Here is a 17526-nt window from a genome sequence, read left to right as displayed (position 1 = left end):
CCAGCCTCCCCCGCTCCTACCAGCTGGGCTCTCCCCCAGGAAGCGATAAGGTCCCTCCCCGAACCACAGAAACCGGCTGGTGCTTACTAGACCGGAACCAGGGAAACCCATTTGAACATGTTTCTGCAAAGCAGCCGCGGGCATGAGGCTGCCCCCTCCTGCCGGGGTGGGCAGGGACTCAGAGAGCCTTGGTATCAGGACAGGACATCACTGTTGCTGCTGGCAAACGCCTCTCCACAGGAATCAAGAAGCTAGGGATCGATTAAACTTAAGGAAATATTTCTACCTAGACCCTGGACCCAGTGAGCCCCAGTAAAAAGCCATCCGCTCCGTGGGGCAGGGTTCCATCTTAGCTCAGCAAGCTACAGGGGAACCGGTTTGCCAGATTCTCCTCCACAAAACCGCTTTAAGTTCCTTCCAGGGGCAAATAAAGACCTCCAGACACAGTCAGTGGCAGATCAACGACGCAAGGCCTAGCGGTCCGCTTTGGGAGGAAGACCAATGATTCAGAAATTGAGAGTTCCCAGGGGAAGCAGGCAGTGGTAGAGGAATAAAAAGGTAGGGTCTCCTGGGGATAGCAAAGCTTTGACTCAAGTAGGTCCAGTTTAGGTTTAATCCATCCTGGCCCACACACAAATATGTCAAATTCATGTGTTGAAATCTTAAAAAATTGCAAGGGTGTCATTTCTCTTTGCAGTCCTCGGTTTTGCAGGGCCCTGTACAAAGTGCCAGCATGCAAACCCTCAGGCAGCCTTATGCAATCCCCACAGCAGAGCGAGGGTGTGCCTGGGAAACTGGCAGCCAAGCAGGCTGGGATGAGCGTTTTTGAGTTTTGGCAGTTCAGAGTGCTTGTTCCTCCCTACTTGTGTGTTTTGTGGCAAAAGGCTAGGCACTTCTAGGGCTGCTGTTTTCCCATGGCCAAACAGCATTCCATTACTCCCAGTTCAGAAATAATTCTCAAGCTCCACTGAAGTGAAGTTTTGTCATTGACTAGAATGGAGAGCTGGTATTTCACCCTCAGAAGGCAGACATTTCTGACCCATCTTCCTCTTCCTGTGCTCTATGATCAGGGATGGATTTTCCACCTATGGGAATGACTGGTCTGTCTCCTTGGTCTGGGGGAGGAGGTCTTGGGCAAAGAAAAGTGGTAGGCCTCAGTTCCCAATCCCTGTACATTGTACCATGCTGCTCACAGGGGTGGTGCTATATTGAACATCAATATTACTACTGCACTTTTTTTGGGGGGGGTCCCCCCAAGAGCAATCAGATTTCAAAACACCTTGGGTCTTCTTATAGATTCCCCCACTATTAAACATTGTCCCACTGCCTTGAGTTTATATAAAAATAGCAAAGGGAGTTTAGCTATTAAACTTGTTCTATGTACCACCACATGTTCATGGGACACCAAGTTCTTGGTATCTTTTCCATTGTGGGCCTGATGCAGGCTTCAAGAGCATTAGAATGACCACAGACTGAGACACCATGAAAGATCTCTACTTCAGGGCAACTCCATGACCATCACATTTTATTGACTTCCACTGGGTACCAGTCAGAACATAATTTGCTTCCCAATGTTTTGTTGGAGATGTTAATAGTTACATTTGCTAAGAATTTGCAAAGTACAGGTAACTGTACAAATCTGAGTTTTGTTTCACATATTCCTCACTGAATAACTCCGTAATCCTGGTTTTGTAGTTTGTCACACATTTCCCCCCCCAAGTTTATGCAGCATCCAACTTCAAACTATAAGCTCTTCAGAGCAAAGCTTCTTTACTTGTTTCTGGGAAGCATCTAGAGTTCTTTTGGAAGCTCCAATATTCAGGAAGTATTAATACAACAATACAAATTTTTATCCTGTGCAAAAAACTTTGGAACTCGATATATCATATTTTAATTGGGTTAATATGCTATTGTAAACAGAACATCTGCTCTGCTGTAAAGGGGGTAAATTGTTAGGGAAAGAAATAGCATCTACAATGAAATGTGTTCTCGTGTAGGGACATTTATGTTCCATTCTTAAATATTAGTGGAATACCTCAGTATGTTCAAAAGGTTGAGATTTGATCATCTACTAGTTCTTGGATACTATTTCTGCACTTTATGTTTTCAAAAACATTTTAAAAAGTGACCAGGCAAAAATATACCACCACATGGTTTGCAAGGAGTGAACTCTCAGCAAATCGTCACTGAATCTTTTCTTCCGGTTGCTGCTTCCTCAGGCTTTTCCAGGAAAAACTGTATTTCTGCATATAGGGAATTGGCAGGAGGGGTGGCAAGATGGGGGAAGTCTGTCTATATTCAGACTTTTGCCTTTGAGACTGTAAAAAAGTGGTCCATGACACTGGGTACCCATTTGTATAGTGTAGTTACTGGCTTGAGAAGTGGATCCGATCTTCACATTATAATTAGTGTGTCATTACTGAGCAAGAGTAAAGTATGATTTTAAGGCAAAAGCGTCACATTTCCAACCTGGAATGATACTCAAAGGAGCTTGCAAAACCTGTTCTGACTCTCAGAAATGTGATGATAAACTCTGATCATGTTTAAAGGGACAAAAATAATTTAAGATCAAATATTGGCCGACGTTATGACTGATAGTGAAATATTCTCTGGTTTTCAGATATCTGTTTTCAGAAATTTACCTGTCACCAAGATATGTATTAGATCAGTGGTTTTCAACCTGTGGTCCATGGACCATTGGAGGTCCACAGATTATGTTTAAGGGGTCCATGAAAGGTTGTTGTTACCATAGTACAGTAGTTTTCAACCTGTGGTCTGCAGATGCCTGGGGGTCCACAGACTATGTTTAAGATGTTTTAAGAGGTCTGCACCTCCATTTGAAATTTTTTAGGGGTCTGCAAATGAAAACACGGTATTAGATGAAGAGACCCTTTGGTATGTAGGAGCTACCCAGGGTTGTGTGTTCTCCTGCTGTCGTCTTTGGCTATTAGGATGTCAAGTTAAAGCATATTCCCAGACCCAGAGCTGTACCTGATATAGCTGACACACCAGTAAAAAATCCAAACAATTAAAAACAGGATAGCCACACTGGCTTGCATGTATTAGTTGGATAGCTGTGTTACTCTGTATCCACAAAAACAACGAGGAGTCTGGAGGCACCTTAAAGACTAACAAATGTATTTGGCAATAAGCTTATGTGGGTAAAAACCCCACTCTTCAGATCAAGAAGTGGGTTTTTTACCCACATAAGCTTATGGCCAAATAAATTTGTTAGTCTTTAAGGTGCCACTGGACTCCTCATTTTTACTGGCTTGCATGATATTAAAAATGCAATGATATGAATGTTCACCAACCAGAAAAAGACAAAGCTAAGAGGAAGCAAAAGTATTTTCAAAGTTTTGAGAGGCTGTTACAAATGACAGTGATCCTCCCCCACCATCCTGCTTGAGTAGCTGACTGTGTCACTAAAGCAGTTCACCAAGTAACTGTAGCCATCCTGATAGCAAGATGTGGCCCTCCACCAAAATCCATACCACAACCTATAAATACTGTTCGTCTTTTTATTGAATATTCAGGTAAATATTTCACATTAATACAGGCTACATAAAGTGGAGCCACTATACGACATGAAATTTACTCAACTTTTTTCCTTTTAAGTATGTAAACAATTATACATGTATTTACCACCGTAAAAGGTTGAAATCATGTAATCATCTAGTTCTCTGCTGCATACAAGTAGCATTCAGTAGTGTTTAGCCAAAAGCACTAGGTTCATCTGATTTTAAGTTCAAAATGGCTAAACTAACTGGAGAACAGAATCAGTTGAATAGGTAAATCAATTTGTTCTTACACAATGGGCAATCAAATTTTCATTGTTACAGCCCACAGAGAAAAAAATTGCTTAGTTAGGCACATTAAAAAAATCCCCAGGGTTCTTCCAAGGTCATAGGTTTCCCAACAAGGCTAAAAAGGATAGACCCTCTTAAATTAGTTGACGTATTTGAGATGCATATTTCCAATGTGAGGTGCCCAGGTGCCAGGCCAAATCTGCAGTGGGGAGAAAAAAATAATTAAGAAATATAGAATATTAAGAATATGCCCAAGTGCAAAATTCTATAATACAGTTCAAAACTCAGACTTATTGTGGCCCAATTTTTTAAACCTGGGTGTCTAAAGTTGGACTCCAACATAGGAGTGGTCAGATTTTCAGAGGGGATATAGCTGTCTTCAGTGATGACCAGGTTTTTTGCATGAGTAGTAACTGGAAACGTAGAACCCGTCAGTGTGTATTATTAGTTTATCTTGTTCATAGCAAAGTGCTGAGCACTGCTGAGAATCAGGCCACTTATTTAGGACCCTAACTTCAGGTACTCAGGTTTGAAAGTTTTGGCCTGTAAACTGATCTTTAAAGCCCAGTCTTGAAAAAAAATTATGTAAACAGGCTCTCAGAATTTAAATACATGACAGCTGTTAAAATCTTTTGTTTTTCTATTAAGCACAAAAATATCAATTGAGAAACATGATAGAAAGCATCATTTTAAACACATGAGAAAAATACGAACAAATTTACCTGCTGAGCATCAGTACATTCTGTTGAATTTTGGACAACCTTTATCATAGGATTCCAAGCTGGATCTGGAGTATGAAGTCCATTAAAGAGAGGCCCTCCTGGGCCGTCAGCTAGCTGAGGATGAGAAGGTATTAGAGCGCCTCCGTACATGGAAATCGGTAGACCCTAAAATAGCAGAAAGGACAATCACTGTACAGTGTAGTGGTTACAGACAATAACACCAGTACATCACATACAGAGTAGTATCTGTCATCTCAAAGAATCCCAGAGAGTTCTACAGAACTTATGGGCAGAGATCACTTCATTCATCATTGAAATTAGAAAGAGGGAACACTGTGCATCAGCAGTGCTACAAAGCACTGTCGTAAGGAGAGAGGAGAATGCCATACCCAATTCTAGGAACAATTCAGAGTAAAGCAGAAAGCAATTGATTTTACTAGTCCTGGAATTTTGCAAGGCTCCCCATTCCAATGTACTGCAAAGTATGAATGAAAATGTGTTACCCAAAACGTTCAAACTTCATTCAAATCCTTATGCAACATTAAAGTTGCGCTTACAATCATCTTGGCATTCTGTGAAAAAAATGGGAACGTGGTGCTCTAAGCATCAAGTTTGGAATGCTCAGACTCCTTGGAACAGAGGTTCAAATCCCAGCAGAACTAATTCTTCATTTTCCTGAGATACCCATATTAAGTACCATCATAGTTTGAGAGTGGTTCTTTTAGATGAGTCTGCAAAGCCAGACATTGTGTCTGTTCTACATAGATTTCATGTCAAAATGTGCTTGGGAAGTGCTCTCCTCTCCCATCAATACACCACTTGTCATCCTAACCGAGCTGCAGGGACACTGTGTATAGTTTGAAAGCACAGTGGGATCCTTTAAGATGGAAGGTACTACACAATATTTTAATGGCCAACTGGAATAATGATCCTTGAGTTCATAAAAGGCGTAGTGGCTTTCTTTTTAGAGCCTTACTTCCTTGGCCTCCACCATGCGACACAGACAGTTTTCATAAACATCTCCCTACACAGGACAGAAGGGGATACAGAGCTCTTTCGATACCTCCCTCCCTCAAATGTTTGTCGTCTCATGGCATATGATATGAAAAATCTTAGTCTTGGATTAAAATGACCGTAACTCACGAAAAATAAAGACTGCAACAAAGTACCTTCTCTAAATGTAACTGTAGCAATATTCTGAGAAGACTCCAGACTACACACATGATCCTAAATATTCCTCAAATGCTTAAACTGAATTATGACAGGGCTGTATTCTGTTTTTGCCTTGTGCTAGTTTCTGATGTTAATGCCCTCTTTACATACACAATTCAACATTCTCCTAACCTCCTGCCACATGTTATGAAGAAAATTACATGATATTCACATGCCTAATTTACATCTGTAACTTGTGCTAGAAGCATTAAATATTAACCAGCCTGAAGAGGCGACCTAGTTCCATGATAGGAAAGTAGGTAGGAAGGAATCTAACACAGCAGGGGAGAATGGAAAAGTGGAGGGTGTTACCAAGCAAGTCCATGTATAGGCCTGCGGTATTAGCAACTAGAAATAATTTTTAGTTTCAGTTATAATGTGCCCTCAGTTTGACTAGTGTGTCTCATATGCAAAAAGCGTTTCTGGGGTGAAGGGGATGCTGTATGAATCCTCATATTTGCTAGAGCAGAGGTTCTCAAACTGTGGTCCGCGGACCACCAGTGGTCCGCAAGCTCCATTCAGGTGGTCCGCAGATAATTCCCTATAAGGTGCGTGCCTGGGCAGCTGCACATGAGAGAATGAAGGGTCACCCACCTGATTAGTGGAGCCATGCAGGCATGGCTCAGCTAATTAGGTGCCTGGACTCTGAAGAAGACACACATGTAAGGTGACGTGGTGACCTTGGGGGGAATAGGGGATGGGTGGGAGGAAGCATGTGGGAGGGGGCAGTGCAGTGAGAAGAGAGGGTGGTGGGGAATTTGGGATGTGCAGGGCTGCAGCAGCCGGAGAAAGAATTGACTTTTCCGAGCTCCAGGGTTGCGGCTGCCAGGAGACCCCCACCCCCTCCTTCCCAGCCCCAGCTCGGGGGCTGCCGTGGCAGGGGAGACCCCCACCCCCTCCTTCCCAGCCCCAGCTCGGGGGCTGCCGTGGCAGGGGAGACCCCCACCCCCTCCTTCCCAGCCCCAGCTCGGGGGCTGCCGTGGCAGGGGAGACCCCCACCCCCTCCTTCCCAGCCCCAGCTCGGGGGCTGCCGTGGCAGGGGAGAGAGAGGGCACACCTATTGCATTAGAAAGGTAAGATTACTGATATTAAAATATATGAGTAGTGTGCTTTTATTTGTAGAACAAAAAAACATTAATTATTAAGGTTTTTTAATATAGCACTTTTATCCAAACTGCTTAACAATAGTTAGCATATGGTACAAAACATTTGGAAAGACCATGAAGTGGTCCGCTGAGATCCTCAGCAATTTTCAGGTGGTCCACGAAAATGAAAGTTTGAGAACCACTGTGCTAGAGCAAGGGTGTCCAACCTATGGCCCACCAGAGCATTTCATAAAGCCTGCAGCCTGCTTTAACACAATATACTAACAGCCGATTCATCAGAATTTTGTCATCATGTTTACATCATTTTAGTTTACACAAGTGTGTGAACAGACAATGCTGTACACAGAAACAACCTATCTAAATACATATGAAACAAGCTGAACTTAAAACAAAAAATCAATACAGGTGACTTTACATCTCATTAAAATATTAACAATCTGTTTGGTGCGCACTTGGTTGTGCTTAGGTTTATGTGGCCCTCCTGTATAATAAGGTTGGGCATTACTGCACCTGAGAACATTCAGAGTTAAACAAATCTGAATGGACCAATGGCCTTGGCAAAGTTGCCCCAACTTGTTCCAGAGAAAGGGCTTTAATGAAGTCTCTCTTGACAGATCACTTCTGGACATGCACTGTCAGACAAGCCATCTGCAGCCAGGCAAAACAACCCAGCTCCTTATAACAAATTCAGCTTTCAAATATAACTTACTTTAGAAAAATCCACAAAGCTATTTGGCATAGGTTGGTGAAAAATGTTTGAGGGAGCCACGATTCCAGAATCATCTCTCTCCATTGGTTGATGCTGGGAAAATGTGCCCGGGTCTGATAATTGTTGATGCATTGGATGATTCCCCATTATAGGCTGGGACCAACCTGACAAGCCTTCTGGAAAGGAAGAGATTAAAAGTAGATGGTTATAATCAAATTGAGAACACTCTGGAATAAATCAATCAGCTACACAAACCATCTCCACACACGTTAAGGATCTCAGAAATAAGCATAACAATGACGCAAAACAAACTGGGGCATTGCTCTGAACAAATCACTTTTCAGACCTCCCCAAAACTCACTTGTATTCTACCCTCAGACCCCAATGACCTGTTATTAACAAAATATGCACACGTGTCCTATCCTCAGCTTCATGGCTCTGCCTACATGGCCCTCTCACAAAGACAGGCTGCATAAAGTACTGCCCATGTGAGGCCCGGCTGCACGCAGACATTTTCTTTCCCTCCCATCACACACCAAGTTAGGCACATTAGCACATTCCATATCCATGGTAATGCAAGGTGGGAGGCTCCACAGAGTCATGCTTAGGACAAGAGCTGGTATGAGGTGAAAGGCAGAGAACTTTCTGAAAACTGAAGTGGAGAAGATGGTGAAATCTGGAGACGTGGGACTGGGCCTGATATAAATTTTCTTTCATTCTCCTACATTCCTGCACCAAATACCAAACCAATATTTCAGCCCAACACTGAGCTAAGCTTTAATAGAACTGCGATCTATGAATATTGCCAATTTGTATGACAAGTTTATAAATTTAGTCTGAAAAACAGCCATGATGAGACCCCAAGGGCTAATGGGATAATGTCAGACCAAATTAAAAAAGAACCCGAGCTTTACAAAATTTAAGACCATTAAAATTGTCATTTTATTTTGCTACATACACAATCTCTTAAAATTCCTAATGAAAACAATCTGCAGCTTAAACACTGCACTTTGTGATTATCAGTAAGAACTTGAAAATGGAACTACCAAAAACTGAATATAAACCTTCAGCTATTTAGAAGTCTTTTTTTTTTTTTTTTTTTTTTTTTTGAAAGAAATTGCTGTTGCCTGGAACAGAACTTATTTCGTATTATTCAAGAAGAGTTATGGAGTAGAAAAGTGTAAAAATTAAGGATCAATAACAGCACTCAATCTGAATGCCCCAGTTTTTATTTGCTTGTCATAACTGTAACCTTATTTTTAAAAATAGTTTGAATGACAAGCTACTAATTAATTAAATGCAACCACAGCTTTCAGACCGAGTTTTAAATTTGGAGACCAAATTTTGAAGAAAAGGTAAAAAACATTATTTGTTCTCATTCTGAAGTTACATTTCTGTTCAACAGATTTAACAGTATAGAAGATTTCAATCACTCTTTCAGAGATTATGTATTTACTGTGTACCTTTGCAGGATCTAAGCCAGGTGAAGAATTCTATATTATGAGAGAAAATTGCAATGGTTCTAGCAAAACAGATTTGGCCTGAAGAAAATAGGAGTCAGTCGTTACCCAATAAGGAACATTTTGACAAAGCCCACCCTATCTCTATCAAGAAATTCTTCAGAATCTTGGGGGTGGGTTACAGATTTCAGGATTAATCATGAAAAACTTGGTCTGTCAGCTATAACATCAGAGGTATTTATCTCTGAAAATCCTGCAGAGTAGCTGAGTAAATGAACAGAAAAGCAATTATGAAACAAAACCTAAAGAAATACCTCTGTTCTTCCGAGACTTGATCCCATCCCAGGTGGGATATTGAGGCTGTATTAACAGCCCATCTGTAAAGAAGAGTATGTTTCTGGATTTGTACCCACATAAAGTGTTGCAAATCAATCACTTCTTTTGCCCTAACCTTCCTTTCTAATTGTGGTCCTTATGGGTCAGTTCCTCAGCGAATGAAGAACTTAAAAGACTTCCCCAATATATTCCCTTAAAGGATCAGAATATGCACATTTCTGAACTCTTCTCTCTATCCCTGCCAGCTCTCTGTTTGTGACATCCCCTTGATATTCCTTTTAGTTTCTGCCTTTAAAGTAATCTTACATGCAGTTGATAAAGTATATTTTGTTCTCTGGTTTAGAAGGGAAGATTTTTTACATACAACTACCATGTATTACTTTATTTCAAATTTGATCCTCGAAAAGCACAAGTTTGGCATTTTGTTTTCCCCCTTGCTTCTGAGAACTAATGTAGAGATAGCCTAAAATCTGAGTTTCTTTTTTTTTAAAAAAACAGAAAGCTTACTTATTATGTATGAGACTGACTTACCTGATACACTGTTAACTCCAAATGACCAGATACCACTATGTCCAACAGGAGCCGTAAAGTTAGTTCCTAAGGGGGTAGGAGTGACAGAACCTCCCTGTCGAATTCTAGCAAGCCTTTCCGTCCCAATAGGAGGTGGTACCTTTCGATCTTGATTTGTGCTACCTGCTTTTGGCTGGCCCAAGTTAGAAGGTGCAGAAGCAGCTGAAAGGGGTGAAGATGATCCTGATGAAACTGATGGAATAGGAGATTCACCTGGTGACAAAATATTTCTCTTGCTTTATTATACATGGAACACTAAAGTAATGTTAAATACCACAATTTCCCCTCTAAACTGCCAATCCATATTCTGTAACAAAGATTATGAAAGGTGTAAAAGTTTATTGATTTATAATCCCTTGGAGCTAGTGAGAGAATTGGAGTTACTTATGGCAGAATAGTCATTGGACTGATTTCTGTTTGGCCCACCGGAAAGATCCTTCACCAGTGATTGTGCTTCTTAAATTAGTTGCATAAATGGTTACAACCACAGGATAGTCTGACATTTTCTAGATCTTCTTGTAAATATTTTAGATTTACTAGACAAGGACAAAAAACTGGAAGACTTTATGAAGAGATCTGCAAATCTTGGCCCAAATTTTCCAGGCACTCAACTGGCCTTGTTTTCAGAGGTGCTGAGCATCCCCAACTCCCTGTGGGATATAGACTCAGGGTGCGATTTTCCAAAAAAGCTCAAATGACTTAGAAGCATAAGTTCCATTGACTTTCAGTGGGACTTGTCACAGGTGTTTTTGAAAACCCCACCCTTAGTTTTGGCACCCAAGTTTATTTTGGCCTTTGTACTCAGAGTTGCCATTACTAAGATTCTGAATTGCAAAGACCCAAACTTCTCATGTGGCCACTCTCTCCCAGATTTGCTCCATAAAAGGAGAACTTCTCACTGTCATTTCAGACAATTTAAAAATGTCAGTGAATTTTAAGATAGACCTCTACCCTGATATAATGTGGTCCGCGGGAGCCAAAAAATCTTACCGCGTTATATGTGAAACTGCGTTATATCGAACTTGCTTTGGCTCCCCTGCTCCTTGTCCCCTAACCGCCCCCTCCAAAACCCCCCCCCATCCCTAATCACCCCCAGGATGCCACCCCCACCCAACCCTCTGCTCCCTGTCCCCTGCCTGCCCCCGACTCCTATCCACACCCCTGCCCCCAGACACTCACCAGCAGCAGCAGGAGGTGGAGCAACTTGGCCCCAGCCCGCTCCTCTCCGCCAGCTCCCAGCTGCGGCGCTCCGTTTCCCACTGCCGGTGAGTGCAGGTAGTTGGGGAAAGGATGCCCCCCCGCACTCACCGGTGGCAGGTAGCGGAGTGCCGTGGGCTGGGGCCGGCTGCTCTGCTTCCGCCACTGCTGGTGAGTGCGGGTGGATATCCCTTCCCCCAAGCAACATGGCTGGGGCCGGGATGAGGGAAGTAGAGCGGGCTGCTCCCAGCCCCTCGCTAATCCCCTGGGCCACTCTGGGCCTGCGCGGCCCCCAAAAGTGCCCCCACACAGTTCCTGCCTCCCAGACCGTGTGTGTGTGTGCGTGTGCGTGTGTGTGTGCGTGTGCGTGTGCGTGTGCGTGTGCGTGTGCGTGTGCGTGTGCGTGTGCGTGTGAGAAAGAGGCTTTATGGCGTTGTATGTGAACCCGTGTTATATCGGGTCACATTATATCAGGGTAGAGGTGTATATAAAATATTAATTATAGAAGTCTTATTTTAAAGGTTTTAAAAATGAAGCATAATCCAATCTGAGAAAGTCATGCCAATTTCATCTGATGCAGTTTTACACTATAAGAAAGCTCCCCGTGTTGTGAGGACACAAAAATTAAGCTTCTCTTCACTGAGTTTAAGGGTACATCTACACTGCAAAAACCAACAAAAAAACAACAAAAAACCCCCCCAAAAAACAACCCCTGCAGCAGTGAGCCTCAGAGCCTCTGTCAACTGAATTGGGCTGGTGGGGCTTGGGTTACGAGCCTAAAAATTGCAGCGTAGACGTTCTTGCTCAGGTTGGGACAAGAATGTCTAGCCCCACTCTCCCCTTGCTACTTTTCAGAGATGAGGTCCAGGCTGAGCCAGAATGTTACTTTCGGCCCCATGGTGCAAGCTGGAGTCAGTTCACCTGGGCTCTGAAACTTGCTGCCACATGTCTTTTTTTGCAGTGTAGACATACCCCTAAGCCTCCTGAAGCTGTGTCAAGACAGGTAATACTAATGGAATCTATGGCATTTCACATAAGAGATCCATAAAACTTTTTGTGATACCATTTCACACATTTCCAATCTTTACTGAGGCTAAAAGCAATTACTGATAATAGTTTCTAAATCCACTGGTTGCTTTCCCCTCGAAGTCACAAATCAACTGGTAGCTAAAGACAATAATTAAAACACTAAAAATGTATAGATAATTAAGACAGACCCATGAAGTTCCTACATGAATTTGTAGCGCTCGTCCAAGGATGTGGTGAAAAATGCTGTCTGTTAAAGCTGGGAGTCCCAACAGGTGCTGGCCCTTGAAGATAAACCCGTTGTATGTTTGCTGAAAAACCGGTCAGAGGAGCTGAAGAGGCAGCTGAAGAGCCGTTGGATGGATCTAGAGAGGGTAAGCCTGAAACAAATGTAAAACTTATGAAATATACCTATTTGGAAAAATACTTCATGGCACCATGAAGATTCACTGCTCCAAATACAATTTAAACTTAGTGTCCAGTCACCCTTTTCATGGGTATTTACATGTGTAACGAGTTTTTGCAGGAAGTGGAATGAAGAGGCTGAAGGGCTGCTATATTTTAATCAGCCTGAAACTTCTGAAGTGCACAAGTTCAGCACCGTCAGTTTCAGATAGGCTAACATGATAAAAGATGCCACCTTTATTAATACATTACCCTTGCAATAGTAGAGGAAAGAAGAAACATCTAATATCAATAAGGGCTGCTGCAGGCAACACACTAAGCAGCATGTGAACTGGTTTAGGTCACCAACTTCCCACTTATGTATTTTGCCTGATTACTGCATCATACTGTGGAGGAATAGTAACATGCTTAAATTAGTGTCAACTTATGCCATTTCAAATGTGTTTCTCTGGCTGATTAGACAAGTTTGCATAATGAGGATCAGTAGCATGAGACTGTGTCCTAATGCTACATGAAAACTATGCTCAAAGTCCAGTTTCTCAAGGCTCCAAGATACTTCTGAGAGATTCTGTTTACCAACTACAAGGGTTAACTTAACCTGGATCATTGCTACTCCAGATCTTACGGAAGACCCTCAAAATCAGATTCCACTGTGAGGGCGTCTGCTGTGTGTGGTTTCAAGGCATTGTGATGGTGTTACAGCTCAAGGTATGCCAGCTTACTGTAATGCATTTTAATCTAGTACACACAAACCGGGTCCTCTAAAATGTAGAGGAAGCATAACAAGTGATTGAAATGGATTCCTTCTGGTTTTGTCTGGAGCCTTCTAAAAGGAGCATGCAAGTCTGTCCCCAATTCCGTAGACTGCTTGGACTAGCAGACATGAAAAGCGAAGGCAGGACAAAAAGACAGTTGTCCTGAATGGACCCAGAGCCATAAACCATGTCAGGGAATCACAAGTATCTGGAAAGAAAGTGAGCAAATTGGGAATCTCTGCTTTCAATCTTAATTTTCGGTATCAGTGGACGGGGAGAAAAGTACTCAAATTCTGCTTACGACATGAACGTTCTCGTCAAAACTCCTACTTTAAGATTCAAGCAAGTGAGGAACTTAACCGGGCTTTCTGCTCCAACCCAACTTACAAAAGTGAACTCCAAGAGACAGTTTGTGGAAATCCAAGTATTCTTAACTGTTCCCCAAATGGACAAAAGAACTTCAGTGAAGAAGAAACTTGGAGAACAAACCATTGCGGAGTTTTACAGGTGCAATGTCATATCTAGCAGCCATTTTGATAGATCTCACCTTACTGGTACAACATATAAAGATACTGTATACTGGCCCACCAGCAAGGACTGCCAGACTGCCTAAAGCCCAGGGATGTTGCACTCCACAGCACAGTAGTGTAAGTCAGTAACAAATGGGACTTTTTGATTTCACAGAACTATGAGAAATCTGTAATTCAACTATATACCATCAGCCAAACAAGCTCCAATTTCGATAGACAGAAGAACACTCTTTCCTGTGAGTCTAACCCCCAAGTAGTACATCCCACTTCATCTCAGGATAGATAAAAATGGATTTAAAACTGGATTTTTAAATTAAACACAGGTTTGTTATTAAAAATAAGCCTATTTAAAATTTGAAATTATGACAACCTATGCTAAGGCCTAAATTTACTCTAATCCACTAAAATAATTTAAATTAAATAAAAAAAGTTAAGCAGTATCTATTTACTGCCAAAATCTTAAAGAAAGTCAAACCACTGAACTGGTGAGCACCACTAGAATAAGAGTTCGCTGAAGTGCTAAACCAGCTTCTGTTGGCACTCGCCTCTTCCACAGGTGCGGAGAAAATATTGTCTTCACTTCGGTTCAATGATTAGTTCACTCAAAGTTAAAAAACCAATAGAAGATTGAAAAAAAAGAGTAGGAAAGCTTGTTTTCCAGTCTATGAATAAAAAGGAGGTGTAAGGATAAGATCCTTTTAAAATCCTGAAGGACATAATGCAAGAAACAATCAGTTCAATTAACTGAAGATACTTCCTTTGTTTAATAAATCTGTTATATTTAAAACTAAAACATGTGTTGATAAAACTTTTGATAAAATGAGTTATTTTTCCATTTAGTTGAATTTGAGTTCCCAACCAAACAGAACTTAACACAAATCACAAATTAAAAAAAAAACCTAGTAAAGAAATGGATTATTCACCATTTTCTAATATAATAAAGATTAAGAATCTGAATAAATGCAAATTAAGCTATATAACTGTTTAAATAAACATATACAGATGTGTATCCTGGTTTGCAAAAAGCATTATTAGTGTAAAGGCTATATTTAGTTGCAACTGAAAATGTCTTAGGGCTCGCCTTCACGTACTTTAATGAAGACACTACTATGCCAATGGGAGAGCTTCTCCTGTCAGCATAGTTAATCCATCTCCTTGAGAGGTGGTAGCTGTGCAACACAGCGCTGTCGACATGGGTGGTTAGGCTGGCATAATTACGTTGCTCAGGGGTGTGCATTTTTCACACCCGGAGCAACGCAGTTATACTGATATAGATCTGTAGCATAGACCTGGCCTTAATGGTTATCACCAACGAGAATTAACCTTTCTTTAGGAAAATAAAAAAATACAAATGCAAAACACGATTAAAATTGATTGATTTAAATCAAGATTTCCTGCTTGCTAATTTAATCACGATGTAAATCAATCCACCCTGCTTTATCCCATCTAAAAGGCTGACTTCAAAGTCTGACTAATGAACAGAAAGGGACAAGGAGGGTGACATTTATGGAAGTAAATGAAACTGATTGTGCTAGTTGCTCTCCTATACACACACATCTGTAAGGGGATGATGCTGGAGCAGGCCAAAGACCACTGACACTTTCTAGATACCAAGACCTGGACAATCTGAATAGATCTGAAAAACTATTGTTCTTGTTACTCACCATCAACTTAAATCCTTTTCCCTAAGACACCACAAGTGAACACAATCTGAAGAGCTTCAGATTCCAGGCAGGGTGGCAGATCATGTAACTGACTAAAGACCAGACAAACTTTTACTTTTGCCTTCTGGTTCTGTGGTTAGAGGATGTAACAGACCTCTACATATGGGAACGCCAACTATAGGACTGGGGAGAAGAGGTGGCACAACTTTGTTTTTTTAAAGCATATAATCAATTTGTAAGTGCCCCAGCCTAATTCCAATTTGAATAATCTTCAGTCTGTCAAAATCCCCTTGTTTCAATTGAAAAAAATATTCCTCACTTTTCTTCCAAGAGACACTTGTGTAAGGTGTGTTGGAGCATAATTCTTACCATTTCTAACCCAGTGGGTTATGTAGAGCCTAAAGCACCCTAATATACTTGGAGTAAAATGTGTGAGGGATTTAAAGTGCTGTAGCCATGTTAGTCCCAGAATGAGACAACGACAAAGTGGGTGAGGTACTATGCTTTATTAGACCAACTTCAGTTGGTGAAAGAGACCAATTCTGTGTAAACTCAAAAGAAAGCTGGTCTCTTTCACCAACTGAAGTTGGTCCAATAGAACATCTTGCCTCATGCACTGTGTGTCTCTCTCAGAGATTTTAAGTTATTTTACAGTTCTATCTTGTAGCATTTTGTATGAAAAATGGGTAACTTTTAGAATTTTAATAGTTACCTGCTGTGAAGGAGTTTCATTTTCCTTTACAAGCATAATTGCCTTCAGAGCCATTCTATGTACATAATCCTTGGGATTTGAGTGATTTGACAGACTGTCTATTTACCACATCTTCCTGGACAATGGGTGAATGTCAAATTTGGCTATCCATGAGAAAAAGAGTAGCTGCTAAAAAGGCAGAGTTTCTGGAGTCCACTGGAGCAGGACTTGACAATTCTACTACAGTAATTCCTCACTTAAAGGCATCCCGGTTAACATTGTTTCGTTGTTACATTGCTGATCAATTAGGGAACATGCTCGTTTAAAGTTGTGCAATGCCGCCTGTTTTGTCCACTGCTTGCAGGAAGAGCAGCCCATTGCAGCTGGCTGGTGGGGCCTTGGAACCAGCGTGGACCAGCAGCCCCCCATCAGCTTCCCTAAGTTCCCTGTGCAGCCACCGCCCAGCAGGCTATCAATTGCCTGCAGTTCGGCTGTCCCTGCCATGAGCTGCTCCTGCCGTCTGCCTTAGAGCTGCTCCCTGAGCCTCCTGCTTGCGGGGGGGGGAGGAGAGGAGGGCTGTCAGGTTGTCCCGCTCCCCCTTGCTCCTGCACCCCACTTACCTCATCTCCATAGAGCAGGGGGACTCAGGGAGCTTCCTGGCAGCAGCTGTGGTCTCAGCTTGCTGATTGACTTAACAAGGCAGTGTACTTAAGAGTGGGTCAGAGTACTTAAAAGGGAAATGTGCATCTCTCACACACCCCCCCACATGGTGTGTGTCTCTGTGTGCCACGCTGTCTCCCCTCCCTCCATTCCTACTGCCTTGTAGAGTGTGAGGCTACATTAACAATGAGTTAATCCCCTGAGGGCTCAGACAATTGCTAGTTCATCATTTAGCACTAAGGCATTCCCTGGGAAATATCCCACCCTCTGACTTCACCACCTCAACCAAGCTTCACAATCGTCATTGCTGTGTACAGTATTAAATAGTTTAAAACTCATACTCTGTGTGTGTGTGTCTGGCAAAAAAAAATTTCCCTGGAACCTAATTCCTCCCATATTTACATTAATTCTTATGGGGAAATTGGATTCGCTTAACATCGTTTAGCTTAAAGTCACATTTTTCAGGAACATAACTACAACGTTAAGTGAAGAGTTACTGTATTAGAGGATTGGATGAATGAGGTGAGACTATTCCAGCTATCTCAGTTCTAGATGAATTTGGTTCTATTTTTTGTACTGGGAGCATAGAGATCATAGGCAGTCTAACTGCTTGTGCTCTTCAGAATTCAGCTACCTAGTTTAAATTTAAAATATTTTAAAAACTCTTTGAGACA

The 17526-nt window shown here is 41.8% G+C and overlaps 1 protein-coding gene across 9 annotated transcripts in view; it reads right to left on the bottom strand.

The window, feature by feature from the left end:
* Window positions 1–3507: 3507 nt before the first annotated feature.
* Window positions 3508–17526, bottom strand: part of ANKHD1 (ankyrin repeat and KH domain containing 1) — a 207981-nt gene continuing 193962 nt past the window's right edge. For 4 of the 9 annotated variants that reach the window (XM_077824321.1, XM_077824323.1, XM_077824326.1 and 1 more), the window contains 6 exons: window positions 12339–12527; window positions 9886–10137; window positions 9333–9395; window positions 7559–7734; window positions 4532–4696; window positions 3508–4008 (listed from right to left, as the gene is read on the bottom strand). In XM_077824321.1, coding sequence (XP_077680447.1) covers window positions 3949–4008; window positions 4532–4696; window positions 7559–7734; window positions 9333–9395; window positions 9886–10137; window positions 12339–12527 — 905 coding nt within the window. In that variant the 3' untranslated portion in view covers window positions 3508–3948. The remainder of the gene's footprint in view (window positions 4009–4531; window positions 4697–7558; window positions 7735–9332; window positions 9396–9885; window positions 10138–12338; window positions 12528–17526) is intronic. The other 5 variants (XM_077824324.1, XM_077824328.1, XM_077824325.1 and 2 more) reach the window with 3 other exon arrangements.

This window comes from Eretmochelys imbricata, chromosome 8, assembly GCF_965152235.1.
Source record: "Eretmochelys imbricata isolate rEreImb1 chromosome 8, rEreImb1.hap1, whole genome shotgun sequence".
Classification (NCBI taxonomy): domain Eukaryota; kingdom Metazoa; phylum Chordata; order Testudines; family Cheloniidae; genus Eretmochelys; species Eretmochelys imbricata.
This window is presented reverse-complemented; position numbering and strand designations above follow the sequence as displayed.